At 26.8% G+C, this 21959-nt stretch overlaps 7 protein-coding genes across 18 annotated transcripts in view; 4 read left to right on the top strand and 3 right to left on the bottom strand.

Annotated features, from left to right (window-relative positions):
- Positions 1-91: 91 nt before the first annotated feature.
- On the bottom strand, positions 92-3710 carry LOC117212120 (glycoprotein-N-acetylgalactosamine 3-beta-galactosyltransferase 1). 3 transcript variants are annotated; one of them, XM_033456641.1, is made up of 7 exons: positions 3498-3710; positions 2136-2325; positions 1801-1954; positions 1493-1668; positions 1213-1420; positions 970-1108; positions 92-758 (listed from the first exon to the last, which is right to left on the bottom strand). In XM_033456641.1, the coding sequence occupies exons 3-7, from the start codon at positions 1829-1831 to the stop codon at positions 212-214; spliced, it is 1101 nt and encodes a 366-aa protein (XP_033312532.1). In that variant the 5' UTR covers positions 1832-1954; positions 2136-2325; positions 3498-3710; the 3' UTR covers positions 92-211. The 3 variants fall into 3 exon arrangements, with proteins under 3 accessions (XP_033312532.1, XP_033312533.1, XP_033312534.1); XM_033456642.1 differs by lacking the exon at positions 3498-3710 and adding an exon at positions 2399-2434; XM_033456643.1 differs by lacking the exon at positions 2136-2325.
- Positions 3711-4473: 763 nt separating this feature from the next.
- On the top strand, positions 4474-5447 carry LOC117212123 (probable trafficking protein particle complex subunit 2). The gene is made up of 3 exons (XM_033456645.1): positions 4474-4867; positions 4995-5228; positions 5304-5447. The coding sequence occupies exons 1-3, from the start codon at positions 4778-4780 to the stop codon at positions 5400-5402; spliced, it is 423 nt and encodes a 140-aa protein (XP_033312536.1). The 5' UTR covers positions 4474-4777; the 3' UTR covers positions 5403-5447.
- A 1027-nt stretch (positions 5448-6474) lies between these two features.
- LOC117212097 (beta-1,3-glucosyltransferase) lies at positions 6475-9105 on the top strand. Its single transcript, XM_033456596.1, has 10 exons — positions 6475-6557; positions 6916-7023; positions 7110-7219; positions 7318-7500; positions 7581-7711; positions 7788-7968; positions 8036-8171; positions 8252-8399; positions 8505-8781; positions 8859-9105. The coding sequence occupies exons 2-10, from the start codon at positions 6951-6953 to the stop codon at positions 9012-9014; spliced, it is 1395 nt and encodes a 464-aa protein (XP_033312487.1). The 5' UTR covers positions 6475-6557; positions 6916-6950; the 3' UTR covers positions 9015-9105.
- LOC117212094 (peroxisomal acyl-coenzyme A oxidase 3-like) lies at positions 8862-18943 on the bottom strand. Of its 3 annotated transcripts, XM_033456591.1 has the most exons (13): positions 18560-18805; positions 12004-12150; positions 11757-11879; positions 11522-11680; positions 11196-11343; positions 10835-11125; positions 10597-10760; positions 10267-10510; positions 9934-10167; positions 9715-9869; positions 9354-9647; positions 9173-9279; positions 8862-8979 (listed from the first exon to the last, which is right to left on the bottom strand). In XM_033456591.1, exons 2-12 carry the CDS (start codon positions 12121-12123, stop codon positions 9187-9189), a joined length of 2025 nt encoding a protein of 674 aa, XP_033312482.1. In that variant the 5' UTR covers positions 12124-12150; positions 18560-18805; the 3' UTR covers positions 8862-8979; positions 9173-9186. The 3 variants fall into 3 exon arrangements, with proteins under 3 accessions (XP_033312482.1, XP_033312483.1, XP_033312481.1); XM_033456592.1 differs by lacking the exons at positions 8862-8979; positions 18560-18805 and adding an exon at positions 18858-18943 and having other exon boundaries at positions 9083-9279; XM_033456590.1 differs by lacking the exon at positions 8862-8979 and having other exon boundaries at positions 9083-9279.
- On the top strand, positions 13844-18301 carry LOC117212093 (ionotropic receptor 21a-like). 3 transcript variants are annotated; one of them, XM_033456588.1, is made up of 9 exons: positions 13844-14013; positions 14380-14560; positions 14671-14786; positions 16159-16467; positions 16550-16652; positions 16714-17000; positions 17071-17409; positions 17476-17857; positions 17946-18301. In XM_033456588.1, the coding sequence occupies exons 1-9, from the start codon at positions 13964-13966 to the stop codon at positions 18225-18227; spliced, it is 2049 nt and encodes a 682-aa protein (XP_033312479.1). In that variant the 5' UTR covers positions 13844-13963; the 3' UTR covers positions 18228-18301. The 3 variants fall into 3 exon arrangements, with proteins under 3 accessions (XP_033312479.1, XP_033312478.1, XP_033312480.1); XM_033456587.1 differs by having other exon boundaries at positions 14638-14786; XM_033456589.1 differs by lacking the exon at positions 16159-16467 and having other exon boundaries at positions 14638-14786.
- On the top strand, positions 18907-21288 carry LOC117212098 (GATOR complex protein NPRL2). 5 transcript variants are annotated; one of them, XM_033456598.1, is made up of 9 exons: positions 18907-18960; positions 19399-19525; positions 19643-19734; positions 19813-19969; positions 20039-20156; positions 20226-20460; positions 20533-20663; positions 20733-20902; positions 20983-21286. In XM_033456598.1, exons 1-9 carry the CDS (start codon positions 18956-18958, stop codon positions 21157-21159), a joined length of 1212 nt encoding a protein of 403 aa, XP_033312489.1. In that variant the 5' UTR covers positions 18907-18955; the 3' UTR covers positions 21160-21286. The 5 variants fall into 5 exon arrangements, with proteins under 5 accessions (XP_033312489.1, XP_033312490.1, XP_033312488.1 ...); XM_033456599.1 differs by having other exon boundaries at positions 18931-19062; XM_033456597.1 differs by lacking the exon at positions 18907-18960 and adding an exon at positions 19178-19228 and having other exon boundaries at positions 20983-21288.
- The window catches only part of LOC117212095 (cilia- and flagella-associated protein 45-like), a 36260-nt gene continuing 35528 nt past the window's right edge, over positions 21228-21959 (bottom strand). Inside the window, exons 5-6 of one of the 2 annotated variants that reach the window (XM_033456594.1) lie at positions 21592-21885; positions 21228-21498 (exon numbers count right to left, since the gene is read on the bottom strand). In XM_033456594.1, coding sequence (XP_033312485.1) covers positions 21301-21498; positions 21592-21885 — 492 coding nt within the window. In that variant the 3' untranslated portion in view covers positions 21228-21300. Of the gene's footprint in view, positions 21886-21959 lie in introns of both variants that reach the window. The other variant, XM_033456593.1, reaches the window with a different exon arrangement.

Below are 21959 nucleotides of genomic sequence, written 5' to 3'. Positions count from 1 at the left end.
TTCCAAAATTTAAAATAATTGAACAAAAATGTATCTTGAATATTTATCATAACCATTAATTTGTGGGAAAAAATTTTTATGTTGCAAAATCTCAGTTTTTCCTGATTTATTAAGATCCAAAATATTTTTTTCTAGTTTGATAATGTTCGTTTGGAAATTTATAAAGAACAGAATTATTCTTTTCATATTTCAATTAGGAATAATATGTAGACTAGTATTTAGTCGATATGGTGGTTGATTGATCTGTAGTAAGTTTTTCCACACCGTGTGTAATACCATACGGTCTTAAGTGGTAAATTAAGTACTCGAGAACATACATCATATTGGGCGATACATAGTGAAACGAAATTGCGCTATCAGAACAACAATTGAGGCCATCTTTGGTATCATAATAAATATATTTCCAGTACCAGAAATTCTTATCTACGTGGTTAGGAATTAAATGATGCTCTGGTACAAAAGGGAAGAATCTTCCGCGACCATGTGGATCCCGAGTGTCCATTGCTTTGACATTTACTTTTTCCAAACACTTTCCCATTTCCACATCTTCTGCACCTCCATTATCTGATCGACATTTTGTTTGATCAGGCAAAGCCTCCTCTACAAACTTACGTAAACCTTCCTTGCTAAGTACATATCCTGCACCACCGCTCATATATCCTTGTTTCACAAACGGTTTAAATCTACAGCCAAAATATAATGGCGAATTTTGATCATAAGATGACAGCATATATCGTAAATTTTCAACCACCACATATCTGAAAAGGTTTTAATCTCAATTAATTTTTCATTCAACAAATTAATATACATAACTAAATGCGATTGTGTAACTTTAAAACGTTACTTTAAAAATCCATACTATAAATCTTTTGCGATTTTAATATAATTTCAACCAGATCTTACATAAATCATTTCAAAATTTGAACTAAATGTCTAACTTAAGATTTGTAATTTCAATAAACTACGTACGTATCATCATCAGCTTTCATAAACCAATCAACTTCATCTTTGTACTTTTCATAAGCATATTTGAAAGCTTCTTTGGTTTTTGCCCACAAGTTATCTCTCCCCTCTTTTACTGGTAAAACAATTGTGGGTAAATTTGCATCTGGAAACATATTAAATTACAATATAATATACAATACATTACAGTATCATGTTAAAAATCGTTTCTTTTTGTTTTTATTGTTGTATTACAAAAGTATAATTTACCTTCAGCAGAGCTCATAAACAAAAGAATATTGCAACGTTTGCCCCATGTTGCTTTCACATGCTGTGCTTTACTTTGGTGATTTTTTGGACCAGTCATGATCCAACAAAGAACACGTACTTTCTTCGCAAGTTCTTGCGCAACTTTGTCTTCATCTTTATGAAAATCTTCATCTTTACCATGAAATTTTACCTCTATCTCTGGCCCAATCTATAGTATTTATTAATAAGATCAAAAACTAAATATGAAAAGATTAGAAAAAGCAAAATATAAAGCAACTACCTCTGACTCCAAGTCTGAATAATGGTGTGGATCTCTTGAAAGCATAAGACCACCAGAAAACCAATTAAATATATATGGCACATTTTTTGTAGATGTTATTAAAAGGTACGCTGAGATAAATCCAAAAATTATACCCGTAACAAGAGTTAATACAAAATGCTTACCACTTCTAACACCTACATATAAAATAATATTTAAACAATAAAAAGAGTTACAGAGAGAGTTACTTTGTTACATAAATGATATTGTATAATGGAAGCTAAATTAATAATATTAGTTAATATCATAAATTTTTAATATCAGTTTACCATTAATATTTGGAAATCTTTGCCGAACCATGATACATGTATAATACAATTAAGCTACTTTATCATTCAGTTAAAGTATTGTAGTCAACATAATTTTATTTCCATTTGTCAGCACATCAAACACACATTATACATGTTTAGTTATGTCATATTTCTGCAACATAAAATAGATTTTTCTAACTTATAATAAATTCTTATTTATTAAAGGATTAATTACCTATATAATTGAAACAGTTTAAAATCAATTAATTAAATGAAACAAAGTAAATTACACAATGCAAATTTTTGTAAAGAATTTTAATATTATCACACAAATATTATAGTAATCAACACACCTGAGAATTTCTATACATACGAGTAAAAATCAAAAATTACTCCGACCATATTTATGATTTTTTATTCTTTAAATAGATCACTATCATTTGCTATATCCTATTTATATAACAATGTTATATCGCAATCTTTAATTGCTTAAATAAAATTCTGATCTTCTTACATTAGTATTTATATCAATCTACATTGTTTCTGAAAATAATACATAGTAATAAATATGTTATGTTTGAATAAATTAATATTATGTTAAATTAACATAAATTACCTTAATACAAAAATTTCTGTTGACTAGTTTTATCATATATATAAAATTAAATACAGAAAAACAAAAATGACAGTATCATAATGTATATAATTTCTGCTTCAATATATAGTATCATAAACTCACTAATTAGGTAAATCTTTTCAAAAATCGTTTAACCTTATCTTATCTTGTAACTTAAATAAGATGTTATCTTATCTTAAGTATATACACCTAATTGATCTTTAATTTTGTATACTTTAGGTCTTACATAAAGAGATACTTAAATAGTTTCCTAAATGCTATTTAACATGATAGAACTCATGATTAATATAAAACCTCAGAGTGAGACAAATAAAATAATAAAATAATAAATAAATATCATATATAAATAAATAATATATAATATATAAATAATATATAAATAATAATAAATAATAAAGAAATAAAATAAATAAAGAGATCAAGTGAAGTGTTTAGATAAAATACTGAATCTACAACATGATATTTTTTCTAAATATATTAAGTTGCAAATATAAAAAGGACTTTGTCTTATGTTATTCTATTCAACTATTAGAGAGTTTTTGTAAATGTTTACAATAATTGCATTGTTATTATCTAACATCAATTATTCATCTTTCTTGAACACTATATTTAATATTCCCTACTCCCCATACTAGGGTTGCCAAAGGAGTCTCTTAAATGAGAGGTTACCATTACTTCCACTGTCACTCTCAATACAATCATAAAGATAAATTTGAATGTTGGCTAAGATTAGATTAAAAGATAATGGGACTATCTTTAAATAATATGGAAAATAAATATAAAACTATCAATGTAATATTAACATATTGTTTTCTAATAATGATTTATTTTGCTTAAATTTAATACAAGTTTAGTATAAACGAATTTTTAGACTAAAGTGTTTTGCAATTTTACTAAAATGTTACAATGTTCATAATCTCTAAATTATTTTGCAAATTATTATTGAAAGATAATTAACAGTTTTAAACATTTCTATAACTTAATTCTTATTTAATATAAATTTGTTTATTGCGATTAGGCTACAGTTTCTTAAATTACTTTATAAGTAAATAAATAAAATTACTGTATATTAGTTTACCTGATATTATATCCTGTTTATTAATTTTTGATACTCTAAAATCACTATAAATACAGGCTGTTCCAACAACAGCGGCACAACTGAGCACGGGGTGATTCCTCGTGAAAAAATAAGTTAAAAATATAAAGTTTTTGCATATGAAGCTTCGTTTCCGATAAAATCGAGTTTAAAGATTTGTTAAGTATATTTAAACTTGAATAATTTCAGACCAGATGTAAGTAAATAATAAGCAGGAGATCATTCTATATGCAAAAAGAAGTCAATAATGTAAAATAAAATTTTTCTGTTTCAAGCCTTGTTTTCAAGAAAATTTAAACGTGTTTACAGGTAATTATTGGTCTGATATAAGTGCATAATAAATTTTCAGATTTACTTTTCTCGAAAACAAAGCGTCTTATGAAAAAATTTGATTCTATATTTTTTATTTATTTTCACATATAGAATAATCTCCTGATAATTGTTTATTCATATCTAGTTTTCCAGATTGATTAATTTAAAATTCATATTTTCTCTAATAACTTTACATACTGTTTTTCACATATTGATCTTTATAATACCATAAGCTTAAATGCACGCAAATATGATCTCACTGTAATATTGTTCTCAATAGAAAAACAAAGAAAGACATGTGATCGCAGCAGGATTGTGCGACAACATGTTGCTCGTATGCATTCAGCCTAATTCTAACTAGTATGTATACTTAGAGAGGAAATTTCCTCTCTAGTATAATCTATACAAAGAGACGAGACAGTAAACATAAACAAAATTTAATTGTTGCAGCTGCATCTACTGGTTGCCGACTAGTGAAATTCAAGTGTGACACTATTTCGTCTCATTAGACACACTATATAATCTAGTATATTAAATTAGTATTAGCAGAGAGAAAACTCCTCTCTGGTATCAGCTGATAGCAACGGAAAACTCAATAGCTAGAGTACATATATCACGTGGTCAGTTGTGTTCACTTCCCCTGAGTCAATTGTTGTATAGTATATAATTTATAATTAAAATATAATATGCTACAGATATTACATTAAATATATTTGTTACTGAAAAATAATCATTGGTAAATACGAATTTAGTTTTCGTACTATAATGAAATTTATGTATATATAATACTATTTCCAAGTTTACTATTAAAATCGGAACAGTTTTTCCTATGTAATCACTAGTACATCATATACGACATATATACCTACATATACATGTGACATTTGGTATAAAAGTGTTAATGTATGGAAATAAAATCTTAATTGAAATACACCAAGTCAATCAACAAGATGACAGCTAACTATTATTTCGCAATCGTCGGGCATACTGACAATCCTCTATTTGAAATTGAATTCAACAATTCTGGGAAAGATGCAAAGGTTCATCATTTTTATAGGTTATATTTAAGTAGTATGATACAATTATTTGCTGATTGTATACAACAGTATGAAAATATACTTATAATTTAAAAACAATATTATATTTACATCATTGAATTTTTAACAGAAAGAAGATTATACTCATTTAAACCAATTTATTGCACATGCTGCCCTAGATCTTGTAGATGAACATACTTGGAAAACAACAAATATGCATTTGAAAGTTGTAGACAAATTTAACCAATGGTTTGTGAGTGCATTTGTTACTGCAACTCACATTCGATTTGTCATGGTACATGACAGTAAAAATGAAGACGGTATAAAAAATTTCTTCAATGAAATGTATGAAATGTACATAAAGGTAAGATGCATATATTATAGTATTTGATATTTTATTCATATTATATAATAATAAAATTTTTAATCTCTTTTTTAGTACTCAATGAATCCATTCTATAAATTAAATACGCCTATTAAATCCATTGGCTTTGAGAAAAAGGCGCAATTATATGGTAGGAAATATTTATCTTCATAAATTGTTCATTATTTCATAGTTGTTCCTTGTATGTATCCATTGCATGGAAAGAAAATGGAAGAAGTGATACACTTAATAAAATATCGTAGAAATAATTTCTGCTATGAATAAATTATCTCTTACTTAATTAATATGTATACATAATATGTGAATATTATATGAATGTGGTCATACAAATATGTGAATTTTGAGCTGTATGTAAAAAGAAAAACATGTCACATGGTATTTTCTTTAAAACTATGTAAATTTTGTATATTAAATATTTATATATAATATATAATTTCTAGAATAATTTTTAAGTTATTCAAATGAGAAATAATTATATTTTTTAAACATTTGATTGTATATCATTGTACAAAATATATCGATTTTAATTTTAATAAGACTAAATTGAATGAATAATTGCTTCCTGTCGACTAAGGTTAGTAATAAACAATATTGTATTAGTAAAATGAAAAATTGTAAGATTAGAATCTTTTCATGCTGAAGTTATATCATGAATAAATTAAAAATTAATACTAAAAGTAAATTCAAATCATTGCAAAATTTGATTAAGTAAACAAATATTTACAATGTAAATAAATTTTATACAGTATACATACAGAATATACAGTAATGACATTTTTTTAAGTTATATACTCTTACAGTTACTTTGAGGTCAGTTACATAATTTAAAGGGTATAATTGTATAATTCAGGATTACCAATAGAAATAATCCTTATAATATCTAGATTAATAAAATGCTATAATAAACAATACATAATATATTTTTAACATATTACATATACATATCACACATAGATATTAAGACATCAATTTTATATAAATTAACTTAAAGTTAATTAGTTACAAAAATGAAACTGTTGTATTAAGTCATATAAATTCTAAAATTTTAATTTTTGTAACATTTTTATTAATATATATATATTATCAAAGAGAACATTTTTGAATTTCTCTTTCTGATATTACTATACCATTAGTACCTGCTAGTCCTGTACCGAGTACCGAAGAGAAAATCTATTACTTATTATCACTAATTAACTATAATATGTGTTCTCAATACGTATATATACATGTTCTACACATACATACGTGGATAGAAGTTTCATGATGGTGGATATTTAGACAAAGAATTTAATGGTAAATTTGTATAAGGTAATACGTTATTGTATTTAATATCTAATCTAGTTAATATCATATTTCTACTATAATGTGTAGAAATATTTGTGATTTTTTGTACTTTAAATACATTATATACGTTTTTTGAACTGTAAATTATTACTATCTAGTACTGTGTATTATCAATCAGTTAAAATAAAAAAAGAATCAAATATCAAGTACTGTGTATTATCAATCAGTTAAAATAAAAAGGAATCAAATATCGTCCAAATATTAAAATTATTCGTTATTAAACTTAATATTTTAAACAACTTGCAACTCACATAGTCTTATTTTATTACATTAGTATGAAATGTTTTTATCTATTTCAAGTCTTTTAATTTTTTTCTTATAGGAGGGAGTATTAATTAAGTTGAATTTTCGAAAACAATGTTTTCCATATATTCTATGTACTTCATATTTCTTATATTATTCGTGGATAAGATTAATGTAAATGGTTTAGGTAAGTTATGTTATAGATGTTATATATAGTATACTTATTCTTCATTTTATCATCAAATACAAATTGTAAATTAATTGTTTTTGCAGACCCCAGTGACATAGTTATTGTAATATTAGATCAAAAGGAAGGTTATCATATGGCTCATGCTGAAATGTTAAAGAAAAATATTCTTGAACAAGCAGAAGCCCTTGATAAGGTATGTACAATAAAGCATATTTGATACATATAATATTAAAATATATTATATATAAAATATAATCTTTTGCACAAAACATCTATAATTTTTTTCATTAGGATCCTCCCAAAATTATCTTATCTCACAAATTGAATATTAATGGATCTTGGACAATAATACCACTTTTAAATTATTTATTGGATACATATTCCACTTCAAAATGGTTTTTCTTCTGTCTGGAGAATACTGTAATTAGATTGAATAAATTATTAAGTATTCTTCTCAAATATAAAGAAAATAAAGTATGTTATTTTAAAATTATGTTACTTATTAAAATATTTAATTGTACTTAGAATAGTTAAACACGGAGTATTTGTTTTAGAATATATGGATTGGTCATGTATTATACGATCAAGAACCAACTATCATCCATCATTTTGCAGAACATAAGAAAAAATTGAAGTATCCACATATAGCTTCAGGTTTTGGAATAACGTCAAATTTGTTAGCTAAGTATGTTATACAAGATGTATTTTAAAATGAATTTATAATTTAAATCATAGGCTTGATATGACTTTTGTTTTATCAGCCTAGTACATAAAATTAATGAAGGTGATAGACCTAAAGATGATTTTTCAATTGATGCATCATATGAATTTGCATCTTTCGTATTGAAAGTTGGTAAAGGAGTACGATTAACACATGTATCTGAAATATGCATCATATCTAATTCTGAGTGTGCTACATATCCAAGATTTTTTCATCCATGTGTAAGTCAGTACTAATGTAATTATAAGTTATAATTCTAAATAATATTCTAATTTATTTTAAATGAAGGGTTCATCTGTGACCACTGAAAATATCTATTTTGCTGTAAAAACTTGTTCGAAATTTCATATTGAGAGAATTCCTGTGATTAAAAGAACATGGGCAAAATATGCTACAAATATTGGTTACTTTAGTGATATTGCTGGTATAAATACTTTTATTATATAATTTAACAATGATTATGTGTGTTAATTACCAGTAAAGTAATGTTTCTTTTTAGTATAGATAAACATCTGCCTGATAGTTTCATTGTCCCAAATACAACACAAGGGCATTGTGCTAAAACATACAGCATTTTAGTACAAGCAGATAAAATATTAAAAAAGAAAAATTTAAATTGGTTAATAATCAGTGATGATGACACAATTTTTAGGTATGTATATTTGTTTGTATATCTGTATTATATTTGTTTGTAATATATGTATAATATATACAATTTAATAATAGATATTAATATAATATTATCTACATAAATTAGCGTGGCACGTTTGTTACGTTTATTGACATGTTACAATCCAAACACACCAGTTGCTATTGGAGAACGATATGGTTTTCAACTCTGGGATAGTGATTACGGGTATGAATATCTAACAGGTGGAGCAGGAGTTGCTTTATCTGCATCTCTGGTTCATGAAATCATAGAACTAGGTAAATGCGAATGTCCGTCATCTACTACTCCAGATGATATGTATCTTTTTGGTATATGTCTATCACGAATCAGAGTGCAACCTGTACATTCATCAATGTTTCATCAAGTATGTTATACGAAATTATTTACTTTATTTAAGATAAATGTAATTTCTTTCAAAACAATAATATATATTTATTACAGGCACGCCCTTCAGATTATGCGACTGCATACCTTGCTTCACAAGAACCTATATCATTCCATAAATTTTGGATGATTGAACCCCAAACGGTTTATGATGAATGGTTTGCAGAAGCAGACAAATCTTTAATCACAGTAAGAAAACACACAGAATTATAATATTATTATGGTTTACTATTCATTCTGTAAGTACTAATAATAAAAATATACAATAATAAAAATCAGAATTTTATAATAAATTTTTATTATCCAGGTGTATAATTTTTATATGTATAATAAAAAATATTAAAAATATAATAACAAAAAATATTAATTACATGTTATGTACATATCATAATTTTGATCGTACTATTTCTCTCCACCATGACGGTCGTTCAAAGTTTTCTTTGACTTTAAATATTTCTTCTTTGATATGTTTATATACCTATATGCAAAATAGATTTAGATAATTGTAGATTGAATAAACGTGAGATTTTGAAAATAAATAAAATAACGTACTTGACCATCAGACATTCCTAATGGAGAATTTAATACAAAATCTGGTGGTGCTAAAACATCTACTAATGCTACTGCCTCTTGAACTAATTCTTTACACAAAATTATAATCCCTTTTCGCAATAATGTATCCATATTACTCTTGGGTGATGCATATCCACCAGCATAAAAGTCTCCTAATCTTTTTTCTAAAATAGCTGCTCCATAGAGCGAACATAACTTTATTAGCACATTGCGTTCTTCTGATCTCCATGAAGGATTTTGAATACATTCTATGAAGTACTTCATTATCACATGCTACAAAAAGAAATATTAATGAAGTTAACATAGTAATTATGTTATAATATTAAAAGAGGGTTATTACCTGCCCATATAATAGAGATAATGTTTGTGCAAAGAATACTTGAGTATTGTTTCTAATTTCGAAATCATCACAACCTTTGCGTTTCAAATTTTGTGTCTGTTCATATGTTCTTTTTAAATAATAACATAATAACCACGTAAAGGATAAAAATAAATCTGTAAAAAGGAAGTATCAAATAAACTCGTGAATTGTGAAGAGTGTTTAAATTGATTTTCATACTTTCTGGTTTCAATGTTTCATCGACTGTTGTATAAGGGAAAGTTTGTATTAAAATACTGTTGGCATCTTTCATGAAATCTGCTGTTCTTAAAGGAGAATTTATTGGTTTTCCATTGAGTACGTTTGACCATTGATTTAGTAACCAATTGCTGGCTTGTTGAATTAATACATTATTTTCGCCTTCAAATGTACAAGTTACATCATTTTCAGCTCTCAAGTCGCCCAAACGTGAGACTAATAATTACAAATTAAATAAGATAAAATAATAAAAATTAAATAAGATGAAAGCAAAGTATAAATTATTTTATCGTATTTAGTTTACAATCGACATACTTTTAAGATAACCGTGTCCTCCGCAAGACTCTCTACAATCCTGTATAATATCTCGACTAGTCCACGAACATACTGGTTTTGTTGCAGAAGATAATGCATGTATTTCCATACCTTCATTATCAATATTATCTTGATTTTTTGCGGTTATAAGTTTGAAATTAAATTCGCACATTTGATTTACAAATTCAGCAGAAAATATTTTTAGAGCATATGTTGCTGCCAAGTGAGGAAACAATCGCCATTGCTACATGTTTACGTTAAATTTTAATTGTATCATACATTTTATTTATTTATTTTTTTTTTAGATTTTCATTCGACTCATTTAAATACCTGTGCTTGATATTTTATAACCGGCCATTCTTCTAATTCCGATGGTCCGAATTGTTTTCTTACGGTACAATATCGCACAGCAATGGTTATTGCAACAGATGCAAAGTTTGCGCATATTGATGTAATGGTAATACGCCCCGAAGATAATGCACCTAAGGATGCACCTATACGAATTTAAATATATAAATATTATTAAAATTGCTGTTAAAAAGAAAACATAATTTCTTTAAATTCTCACCAAATCGTTTGCTTTTATCTTTCACAGATGCTGTATAATTCCCATCTTCAGTAACATCTGCTGTTTTATTTAACAAACATGTTCGAGAAATAAGATAATTGTTAAACATTATGAATCCATTGTCAACTCCATTTAATCCAATTTTTTCACCCATGTCACCAACATCTATATTTGGGTAAGGTATATGAGTATTTGGATTTCTGATGGGTACAATAAAAGTATGAAGACCATGATTTTGTTGATCTGGCGTTATTAATTGTGCAAATACAATAGCATGCGTTGCAGTTTTTCCTAAAAATGCACAAATTTTATTTGTTGTTCATTTATGAATTTGATAAAGTATATATTCCTATTTATTCACCTAAACCGCCAATCCAACATTTTGCAGCTTCGAAATCAGGAGTATTTAAGATAAAAGCCTTTGATTTTGCATCATATGTAGCTGTAGTTCTTATTCCTTTTGCATTTGTTCCATGGGATATCTCAGTCAGTGCAAAACAACAAGTATACTAAAGAAAATAGTATTATATAAATAGAAAATACTATTATAATCTTTTAGCATAAGTTCAAATAAAGATTAAAATAAAATTTTGTCAAATACTGATCAATACTGGTTGATTTTATTAAAATTCTATTAAAATTCAGTATTGGAATATTTGAAACATGTTTCATTAAACTAATGCTTACTTCTCCCTCTTGAATTTTTGCTACAGTCCGAAAATGATCATCATTGCCCAATGCAAGAATTGTACTTGGTACCATACCATCCATCACACCCATTTTTATTGGTATAGAGGCTTCATATTGAAATACTATATTAAACCAATGTGCATGAGTTAGTGGACTCTGCAAAAAAGTTATAAATGGCTTATATAAGTAAAAGTTGTTTCTTCTTTTACTTATTATTGTTGATAATATATACTGCAATATTATTATCTCTCAGTGCTCGAACACGAGCATTACAAAGCCTTCGTTGTTCATCTAATGTAGTACAGTTGTGTCTTTGAAATACTGATGTCTTTTTCATAAAATCCCACAATGTTTTCTGAAATGACAAAGAACATGTGAAACTTTTTATATTCATACTTTACATACAAAAATTCCAAATTAAGAAAATGAAACTAAAATTTTTCAAATATATTATTAAAATAATATCTCTTTCTATATACCTGAAATTCAACAAAATCTTCTCCTTCTATATTAAGTTTCAATAATTTCCAATCAAATGTTGCAGATTTTCTATAAGGGTCTAAAGGGCCTTTTGGTAAGTCAGCTATTGTATTCTTCATCTTAACTAAGTTCTTCGGCTACAACACCTATACAGTACAATAATGTTTAGATTTGTGCTTGATACAATATACAACGATACTTTTAAATTCTCGAGAACGCTATATAATTTATAAATTGTTTTATTAACTTTTATTAAGAATAATTTTACATAATAGTACATCTCTATTATTAATACAGTAGATACACAATTTTAAATATTACATTTATTTTATATGATAATCATTAAAACAATCAAGCACAATTTTGATGTTTTAGAGGATATGAGGTTTTTAAAAATATTTCTCATTTTTTGACAATGCAGAGAAAATAAAATATCTATCAGTAAAGGATGACAAAGCAACAAAAACAGATTGAAATTCTTGATATTTCTACTTTTATTAATGTACAGTCGTCTAATTGTATTAATTCGAATCTTTTAATTTTTTTAAATCATAAGACCATGAGTATCATAGGAAATTTTAATATCCTATTTTATTTTTAATTTATGAAGATCTTTTGCACTTATGAATGAAGGCGTACTAGTAGGCAGGTGTTAAAGAACATATTTAGATTAGATAAGAAATTTGGCAAAATATACATACGGTATACACATGTATGTATTACTACTATGTATAATACATTTTACGACATTTCGTATATTTTTGGCTTATGAATTTCCATTCGTTTTTTTGCTAGCAGTGCAGGTGTTCATGCTTTTATCATAATCTCAATATGAAATTGAAATATCAGTAATGGATTGTTCACATAAGTACTATTTATATACTTTACTCTTTTTTAAATTTATAAATATTTATCTTCAAATATTTATTTTCTTTATTTACTATTACTTTAGTATCTATTACTTTATTTTCTTATCTATAAAGATATAATCGATACTCACACAAAAAAAATAAAAATTTCAATGAATAGTTACTCGTTGGAAAGTACAACATATACTGTATACAGCAACTCATTCGACCGTTAATGAAGGCTCACTTGCGTATGAATAATGTATCGATAATAAAAAGTGATTTAATATATTGTTTGGTTTGGAAACAATAAGATTAAGTTATTCAAAGTATAATAAAAAACGCATATTAAAAAAAAATTATTTATATCTCAATTCGCGGTTATTTTGGCAAATCAAACGTAAAAGTAGACATAGTTTAACAAAGAAACAAAATGACTACTTTATATATATAAGTAATTATAGCAACTTGTATGTGATAATGATAATTGCAATATGTTTTAATACCGCAATGCATAGCATTTACACTTCGTCTACTATGTATTTTCGCTATCATAACAGGTTTCATAATACATATTAATTGGGATGTAAATATTTATATATAGAACTCATATCACTAATGATTGTGCAAAGTAACATATAATATTAAATTGTAACATTACATATAGATATTTATTTTAATTTTCTCATAATATCTTCATTCAAACATTATCAAATTACCACCCATTTTTAATTTTCCCTCTGTTTTCGGTATGTATCTTATATCTCCTGTAAATTCCGTGTTAAACGACATTCATACTGATTGAAATTTGATTTTTAATTCAACATTTCAGCACGCTTTGCAATCGATTTATAAAAATAAAAATAAATTGAACTCACCGTGACCTTTTATTCAAAGTTGATGTAAACGAAACAGCTAAGTTACATTTACATTATCGATTGCATTTCCTATGTAAATTAATTCCCCTGCAAATGAGATTCCTGAATATTTTATTACTTCGTACGATCGAAAGAACAAATTAAAAGGATCCAGTAAGTCGATGGCATGCATGTGTATGTAAAGCGTTTCAATCAGAAATCGTATCGCAATTTTTAGCAGTAGAATCCGAACAATGATACTTGTTACGTTGTTTCTTCAAATCATACTGGTATCCGGTAAAAGGTAACGGCATTAATGAAGTTTAAATTAACATTATTTTAATTAGTCAATTTCTTGTGCGCGGTATTTTAATTATTATTCAAACTTTTACTTTTTACATCCTTTTGTTTATTATTAATATATTAAAGACAAAATTTAGCGAAATTCAATTAATGGAATAGAACGATCAGTTTCCGTGAATATAAATTGAAATGGAAAATTAACAATTGTACTGCATTTATAACTAGTTGCATAATTTTATTAATTTTTATTAGATATATATAGATTTCATATCTACAATCCACGATTTAATTTACAAGAAACCTAATTTATAATTTATTTCTAATTAAAAGAAATAATCATTTAGCAAATATTTATAAAATTGTATAGTGTATTTTATAAAGAGCATCAATGCGTGAACAGTGGAAACAATTTGAAATCTGTCGTCGAAGAAATCGTGGAAGAAATTATCGACCAAAGGAATTGCATTGTTTTTGTTAGCGATTCTGTTTATCGAAATCTCGTAGATGTTAAAAATATTAAAGGTTCTTCAACTGTATTGAAATATGAGGTAAGATCAGATATTCTAATTTGTTCTTAACTTTTTATGTTCTTAACTTTACTAATTATTTATAATGTACATTCCAGATTGCACTGCGTGATAACGAACAATTTTTACAGCCAAGACGACAAGTTCAGAGAATTTTGATCGACGGAAAAGCAGTTAATTGCAGTGCATATATTATATTAATTGCTAATGGATTTATGGCAGCTGAATTTTTGCAATATACAGAAAGGTAAATATATAAATAAATATTAATCAGATCATTCTCAGATATCATAAATATTAATCAATAATCCTCAACAAATTTTTCAATCTTTTAAATAATAATGCATTCTAGTAGTCAGAAGCTACATTTATAATACAATGGATATTGTAAAAAATGACCTATATCTTGATTTGTTATCGAATGAAAATTAACTAGTTCTATAAAAACTTTTGTTATAAGATCTACAATTTCACGATTTAATTGGATGTAATTCTTCTACGATATATTTATAGCCAGAAATTATATAATTAGAAATTCGTAGAAATTATCTAATACGATGTTTGAAAAAACTGAAACGTACTAAACAGAAATTAAAAAGGTTATATTGTTTTTTAGTTTTCCTGAAGAAAGACAAAAACATAGATAGGGATCATTTTTATTATGAACCCGAAGTGATAAAAATCAATTTTTCTCTATCATTAATTAAAACAAAAATATACTCATTAGGTTCATTTGCTAGCAATATTCTTGGTAACTTCTTCCAAATAGAAGATGCTTAGGGCCTATCATTTTTCCTAATGCAGTTCTACAGACATTTTAAAATACATTAACTCTTATTTCCCGCAAAACGAATATTACATCTTTTACATTTATTTCGAAACTCTACCAGATCGATGGGGCGTCACGAATCAAATCGCGAGGTTGTAAGCTTAATGTTAACCACGTTGGTATACGATTTTATCGCGAGTACTTGCCACTAAATTTAACTCTTAACTGATATCACTGGCGTCATAAATGACTTCAACAATTTTGATTGGATTAGTATTAGATTGAACAATTGTAGAAAATTACATAATAAGAACCATTACTAACATTTAATGCTCCTTATCGCGTAAAGTACAAAATACAAATTAATTAAGTGACTTAATCCAAGCTATTATGAATCATGATTCAAAGATATCAGATAAGAAATAGTTGATTATGGAACAAGATAAACTTTCACTTAATTTAGAAATACGAGGATACATGATATCATGTATACACAATAATGTCACAATAGTTTAGGATAGTTTGTGTACTTTTATTTATGATACAACTGTATAAACATATGCATTCTTAATTTCACGAAGTAATTAATTAGAGCATTCTTCCTTTTGTTATAGTCTCCCTTACTTTTATCCTCATTTATAATAATATTAATCATCATTATTTTTTTCAATAGAAAATTATTTCTATTAATACGAATTTAATTAGATATTATCAGAGATAAGGAACAAAAAAATTGAATCAACTCCTATTTCAGTTTAAAATCAGAATCAAATATCAGATTTGAAATATTAAATTTATTAATAATTATTATTTAGTATTTTAAATACTAAATTTCACTTTCTACTTTCAGAGAACGTCTTATTAACACCCGTGGATTATTTTTACTGTTATATGATTCTCGTTTATTCCGATCGCATTTGCATTATCTTTGGAACAGGATAATTAATGTAGTTTTTATTCGCCAATACAATGCATACAAGTATCGTTCTGGTGAGAAAGCTTCCAAAGAAAGAATTGATTTGGATACGGTCTATTTTCCCCTTCGTAAAAGAAAATCTATTGTGACAAAATATATAGATACTTGGTACAAAGGCAAATTGCTTTATGGTACCAATCATTTTACAGAGAAAATCACTAACTTACAAGAAAAACATTTGCAGTTTGTATAAAAGATTATAATGCAGCTATAATTATAACTATTACTTTAAGAAATAGTAAGAAAGATTTGATACATATTTCAGAATTGCTGTATTTGAGCATATTCCAGCAGTGACAACAAAGTCAAGAGCATACTATAACAAACAACCAAATAATAACACAGAAGGTCTTGGAATAGAATTTGAAGTATGTACTATATGTATACAAGACTTATGGCTTTATATTTTTAATCTTTTATATTTTTCAGTTAATGCAGATCATATCAAAAGCAATGAATTTTAAACCAAAATATTATATGCCTGATAATATTACTTTAGAGAAATGGGGCATCAACGAAGATAATCAAACTCATGTTGGATTAGTAGGTGAAGCCATACAAGGAAAGGCTGCATTTTATTTGGGTGATTTGCACTATACATTGCACCACTTGAATTACTTTGACCTTACTACCCCATACAATACTGAATGCCTTACTTTTCTGACACCAGAATCTTTAACTAAAAATTCATGGAAGCTTCTAATACTTCCATTCAAGTAAGTATAAAATGAAAGAAATGTAATTAATAAATAAATAAAATATGTATATATATATATTGCTTTTTAGATTTTACACCTGGATTGCTCTTGTCCTTACTTTAATTTTAGGAGGGGTTGTATTTTATTTTTTATCAATATCGTATAAAAAACATATAAGTTTATATAAAAATCAAATGCATTTCCAAAATACATCAATGAAGAAAGAAATAAAGGGGTTATACTTATTCACTGAAATAGGAAATAGTATTTTATATACTTATGGCATGCTATTTCAAATTTCATTGCCAAGTTTGCCAAGCTCTTGGGCTGTACGGGTATTAATTGGATGGTGGTGGATTTATAGCATTTTAGTTGCAGTTGCTTATCGAGCTAGCATGACCGCAACCTTAGCGAATCCAGTTGCCAGGTGAAAATTATTTTAATAAAATGTTTCAATGTATTACACTTTATTTATATTGCAATTTGTATGCAGAGTTACTATTGATACATTAGGACAGTTGGCAAAAAGTTCTATAGAAGTTGGAGGATGGAATAAGGAGAATAAAAATTTTTTCTCAATGTCATCAGATCTTAGTAGCCAAGAAATTGGTAACAAATTCAAGTTAATTCAAGAAGAAGATAAAGCTATTGAGAAAGTGGCAAATGGTTCTTTTGCTTACTATGAGAATTCTTATTTACTTCGACATGTCCGTGTAAAGAGACAGATATTAGAGAAAGAACAAAAAGAAAATATAACTACAGTGGATATATCATCAAAGCATAATTTACATATCATGGAAGAATGTGTCATAAATATGCCAATAGCCCTTGGTTTAGAAAAAAATTCACCATTGAAACCAAGGGTTGACACTTTAGTATGTATCTCTTTTTGTAAATTATTATAAAACTATTATGAGAAAAGGTATTTAGCAATGATCTATCTTATACAATGCATATTCTTAGATAAGGCGTATAATAGAAATTGGATTAGTTGAAAAATGGTTAAGTGATGTCATGGAGTGGTCAAAAATTATGGAAATAAGACAAGAAGCAGAGTCAGAGAAAGCATTGGTTGATCTTCATAAATTACAAGGTGCATTTATTGCAATTATAGTTGGATATGTATTAGCTTTTATGGTTTTAATAGGTGAAATTTTATATTGGAAACATATTGTACTAAAAGATCCAAAGTTTGACAAGTACCATTTAGATATATTCTATAGCATTAATAATCCCAAAATATAAAAAAACAATTAATATTTTTTCATTAATTTTTCAAAAGATAAAATTTATTTTATTGTGATAATAAAATCTTAAAAATAGAAAAAGATTACTTTTTTAATATATGTTTATAAAATTATGATAAATATTATCATATAGTAGGCATAAAAAGGATATGAACTAAACTTATTGCAGATAAAAAATTTAAACATGTATGTACATAAGTTATGGTTACAGATTGCAAGATGTCTATGACTAAAAAACAGCTGCCATCAATATGATACAGCTATAACTGTGACAAAAATATAATAAAAGAATTTATAAGTCCTTAGTAAAATGTTAATAAAATTACGTACCAATAATATAACAAAGAAGGTTAAATATTCTTCCTCTCTTTGTTACACAGGCACTTGTTCTTACTTATTCATTGAATTGCTTTCTCTTTCCCTCTCTCTTTATTTCTCATGATGTTTCTTTCTCATGCTTGACTATCTTTTTTCCTTACTAATATGTATTACATATTTTTATCATTGCTCCTCTTATTCTTATTTTCTTATATCTTTTGTGTTTTTTGTTCATCTATTTATAGTATCCTCATCATCTAAACTCACTTTTTGTTTGTTTAAAAAAATATTTATTTATACTTCTGCTTACATTTATGTGTTCCTATTTCCCCTTATGATATGGTATAAACACATTTTTCCTCTTGAGTACACATATGTATAAGTAGAAATATGTTGTGACACATATCTATGCATTACGTAGTTTTTTAAAAATTGCATTTCGAAAGAAATGTTACTCTACAAATTTTCAAGGATTTTTCATGCTTCTTATTGTACGAAATAAAATGTATTTTAAGGTATATTCACTATAGTTAATACATATTTAATCAATAAAAATTTGTTTATAAATTAAAAAAATAGGATGTTTTTTATTTTTGTACAAGTAAATAGAGATTCAAGCAAATATAAAAATCTTAATTTCATAAAATTGCAGTATGTAATTATGTATGAAAATTTTCCTATGTATATAGATAAGAATTGAATTTGAAGAAGTATTGACTGTATTGATTTTGACTATTTTGATATGAAAATTGATTGCTAATTTGTTTAAAATTATGAAATAAGTAATAGATTCGGTTCTTTATTAACATGCATGTGAATATATTTTAATAATATTTTATATATTATTATAGGTTATTGAAATCGACAAAAATGACATCAGTAACAGAGAATAAAAAGGATGAGGCACAAGAAGATCCGATTAGATGTATATTTTTTTCAGAATTTCATCCTATTGTGGGTCCAATGATTACTTGTCAGGTTAGCTAAGGTTATACACAACGTATAATAAATATTATTTTGATTTTTTTATTTTAATTATTTTTATATGTAACTTATAAAACTTATAAAGTTCATAATGTTATATGTTTTTACTAGGTTCCAGATAATTTTATTTCAAAGGATATTTTTGACAATGTCAGTGTTTATATTATACCAAAAGCAAAGTTACAGCGTAGTACTATCACAGTGTAAGTAGAGGCAAAAAGAAATATGAAAATTTAAGAATTTATTTTGAACTAGTTTATTAAATTATTTATTTTGTATAGGACATTGAAGGATTATAAAATCCTAGGATTTCCAGTAAAGATTGATGATAAGAAGTATGCAAGAAATGCATTTTATTTCAACTTATGTTTTGTATGTGATGCAGAAGCTCGTACTGTACATTATGAACCTGTTGTAAAAAAGATGTCTGATTTTTTAGTAAGAAACTATACATTGGAAATAATTGCTTTATCAATACTTTTTATCGAACTTAATTTAATTTTTCAGATGGCTCTAGAGGTAGAAAATTGTTTTTTATCTGCCTCTGAGGATAAAACAAGATTAGCAGAAATGTTGCAACATGTAATGCAAGATTTGAATTTACACAAAATGTGTACATTAACAGGTAAACACGTTTTATAAAGAATAGTTTTGTACAAAAATGTTAAAGATGTAAAATATAATATTTTAATAGAGGGGACAATGACGTCCCATTTGAAAGTCATAAAATTAGCACCTGAGCCGAAACCAGTTCTTGATCATCAGGTACCAATATTCTTGGAGGGCCGTGAAGCATTCCAAACTGATCAGTGGGATTTAACCACTCAGCAAGTATTACCATACATAGATGGATTTAATCATGTTGCACGAATAGCAGCTGAAGCAGACGTGGAAAATAATCTAGTTAAAAGTTGTGTACAGAATCTTATGTAAGTACATAAATACAAAATTTCATTTAAAACACAATTTCTCCAGTATTGATTGTTTCTATTCACTTCCAGTTATTACGGTGTTGTAACTTTAATTCCAATATTTCAATACAGTAATGTGTATGCTGCAACTTCCAAATTGAAAGAATTGGCCGAAAATACAAAATTACAAGAACGATGCATAGCATATGCTTCAAAATTCCGTAAGTTATACATCTTCATTGTGAAAACTTATCAGAATAGATAAACATTCTACAAACGATTATTTTTAGCTAGACAACCTGCATATCTTAGAGATATATATCGAATGTATGCAAGTATGACACATGGCAGCAGCATGAGAGATTTGTGTCAACGTCTCAATCCTCAGAATCTAAGAATCAATGAAAGGAGGCTGGTGCAATTTGGTCTTATTGAAGGTCTTATTCGTCGAGTATATAAGGTTATCAGATTTACTGTGAAAGATCCATTTCATTTAAACAATCATTTGTCTTATCTTTTATCAACTTTCGTAATTTGCAGTATCCAATATATTTGTCGGGATCTCCTTTTAATGAAGAGACGAAAAACAATCCAGTTTATAAGTACTTTACAGGAACATACAGTCTTGATGAAATTTGTTGTAGTACAGGTCAATCAGCTGCACAAATCGAAGATATTGTTGAACGCGATCCGAATGTTGTTATGTTATGGAAGTAATATTTAGATGTAGTATTTATGTCATGAATTTTGTTTTCTGTGATTTTGATAAGTGTAAAGGTCGTTCATTTAAGCAGGTATAGTACGCAGGATATATTGCGAATGATAAATAGACAAATTACAATTATACATTTATTGTATTTATTGTATATTGCTGATCATTCGTTTTACTTCATTGATGTATATTTCAGGCACTCTGTTTCTTCTCATCTCTTCACATTTTCTTTCCATTGCATCACGCAGCTTTTTCTTACGTATCGCGGCTTCTGTACGTATTGCTAAACCTTCCTCGAACATCTTTTGTCTTGCTTCGATGCGTTCTCTTTCTTTCTCATTTACCTGATGAAGATGATAGACATAAAATAATTTAGTCATAGTATTAGAAGAAAGATAATAAATTAAAAAATCTATAATCCAACCGTGAAAACAAACCTGTTTTAGTATTTCGCTCCTATGAATTAATGCTTGTCGCTGTTTCTTTTCAAGTTCTTTTTGTTCTCGACAGAAAGCTTCTTTCTGAACACGTACAATTTTTTCAAATTCACGTCTTTCTCGTTCTAGTTCAATTGCTTCCATTATTCGTTTGTTGTTTATTTGTTTTTCTCTTTCTTTTATAAGTAACTTTTGGGCTTGCGCTTTTTTAAGAGCTTCTTCCTTTTCTTTTTGTCTCCATTGTCTTTCCACTTCTTCTTGAATTCGTGCAGCATTCAACTCATCGATCCGCTCCTAGAAAAGGGGTGCAAAAAATAATTATTAAAATATAAGTGCGAAATGTACAATTATCTATTTATTCTTATTTA

Source organism: Bombus bifarius, unplaced genomic scaffold, assembly GCF_011952205.1.
Source record: "Bombus bifarius isolate JDL3187 unplaced genomic scaffold, Bbif_JDL3187 scf7180000008274, whole genome shotgun sequence".
NCBI lineage: Eukaryota > Metazoa > Arthropoda > Insecta > Hymenoptera > Apidae > Bombus > Bombus bifarius.
Note: the sequence above shows the minus strand (reverse complement) of the source record. Positions and strands in the feature narration are given on the sequence as shown.

What these genes read in the sequence shown, in the direction of transcription:
- LOC117212120 (XM_033456641.1), bottom strand. Translation starts at nt 1,831, where the DNA reads ATGGTTCGGCAAAGATTTCCAAATATTAATG. An exon ending in ATTCAGACTTGGAGTCAGAG is followed by an intron (nt 1,421 to 1,492) that starts GTAGTTGCTTTA and finishes TAAATACTATAG; the next exon opens with ATTGGGCCAGAGATAGAGGT. An exon ending in ATGAAAGCTGATGATGATAC is followed by an intron (nt 759 to 969) that starts GTACGTAGTTTA and finishes AAACCTTTTCAG; the next exon opens with ATATGTGGTGGTTGAAAATT.
- LOC117212123 (XM_033456645.1), top strand. Translation starts at nt 4,778, where the DNA reads ATGACAGCTAACTATTATTTCGCAATCGTCGGGCATACTGACAATCCT. An exon ending in ATTCTGGGAAAGATGCAAAG is followed by an intron (nt 4,868 to 4,994) that starts GTTCATCATTTT and finishes AATTTTTAACAG; the next exon opens with AAAGAAGATTATACTCATTT. An exon ending in TGTATGAAATGTACATAAAG is followed by an intron (nt 5,229 to 5,303) that starts GTAAGATGCATA and finishes TCTCTTTTTTAG; the next exon opens with TACTCAATGAATCCATTCTA.
- LOC117212097 (XM_033456596.1), top strand. Translation starts at nt 6,951, where the DNA reads ATGTTTTCCATATATTCTATGTACTTCATATTTCTTATATTATTCGTG. An exon ending in AAGCAGAAGCCCTTGATAAG is followed by an intron (nt 7,220 to 7,317) that starts GTATGTACAATA and finishes TTTTTTCATTAG; the next exon opens with GATCCTCCCAAAATTATCTT. An exon ending in CAAGATTTTTTCATCCATGT is followed by an intron (nt 7,969 to 8,035) that starts GTAAGTCAGTAC and finishes TTTTAAATGAAG; the next exon opens with GGTTCATCTGTGACCACTGA.
- LOC117212094 (XM_033456592.1), bottom strand. Translation starts at nt 12,123, where the DNA reads ATGAAGAATACAATAGCTGACTTACCAAAAGGCCCTTTAGACCCTTAT. An exon ending in AAGATTTTGTTGAATTTCAG is followed by an intron (nt 11,880 to 12,003) that starts GTATATAGAAAG and finishes TTGTCATTTCAG; the next exon opens with AAAACATTGTGGGATTTTAT. An exon ending in TTATAAAATATCAAGCACAG is followed by an intron (nt 10,511 to 10,596) that starts GTATTTAAATGA and finishes GTAAACATGTAG; the next exon opens with CAATGGCGATTGTTTCCTCA.
- LOC117212093 (XM_033456587.1), top strand. Translation starts at nt 13,964, where the DNA reads ATGATACTTGTTACGTTGTTTCTTCAAATCATACTGGTATCCGGTAAA. An exon ending in ATACTGGTATCCGGTAAAAG is followed by an intron (nt 14,014 to 14,379) that starts GTAACGGCATTA and finishes AAAATTGTATAG; the next exon opens with TGTATTTTATAAAGAGCATC. An exon ending in TTTTTGCAATATACAGAAAG is followed by an intron (nt 14,787 to 16,158) that starts GTAAATATATAA and finishes TTCTACTTTCAG; the next exon opens with AGAACGTCTTATTAACACCC.
- LOC117212098 (XM_033456597.1), top strand. Translation starts at nt 19,209, where the DNA reads ATGTATGAAAATTTTCCTAT. An exon ending in ATGTATGAAAATTTTCCTAT is followed by an intron (nt 19,229 to 19,398) that starts GTATATAGATAA and finishes ATATTATTATAG; the next exon opens with GTTATTGAAATCGACAAAAA. An exon ending in AAAAGATGTCTGATTTTTTA is followed by an intron (nt 19,970 to 20,038) that starts GTAAGAAACTAT and finishes TTAATTTTTCAG; the next exon opens with ATGGCTCTAGAGGTAGAAAA.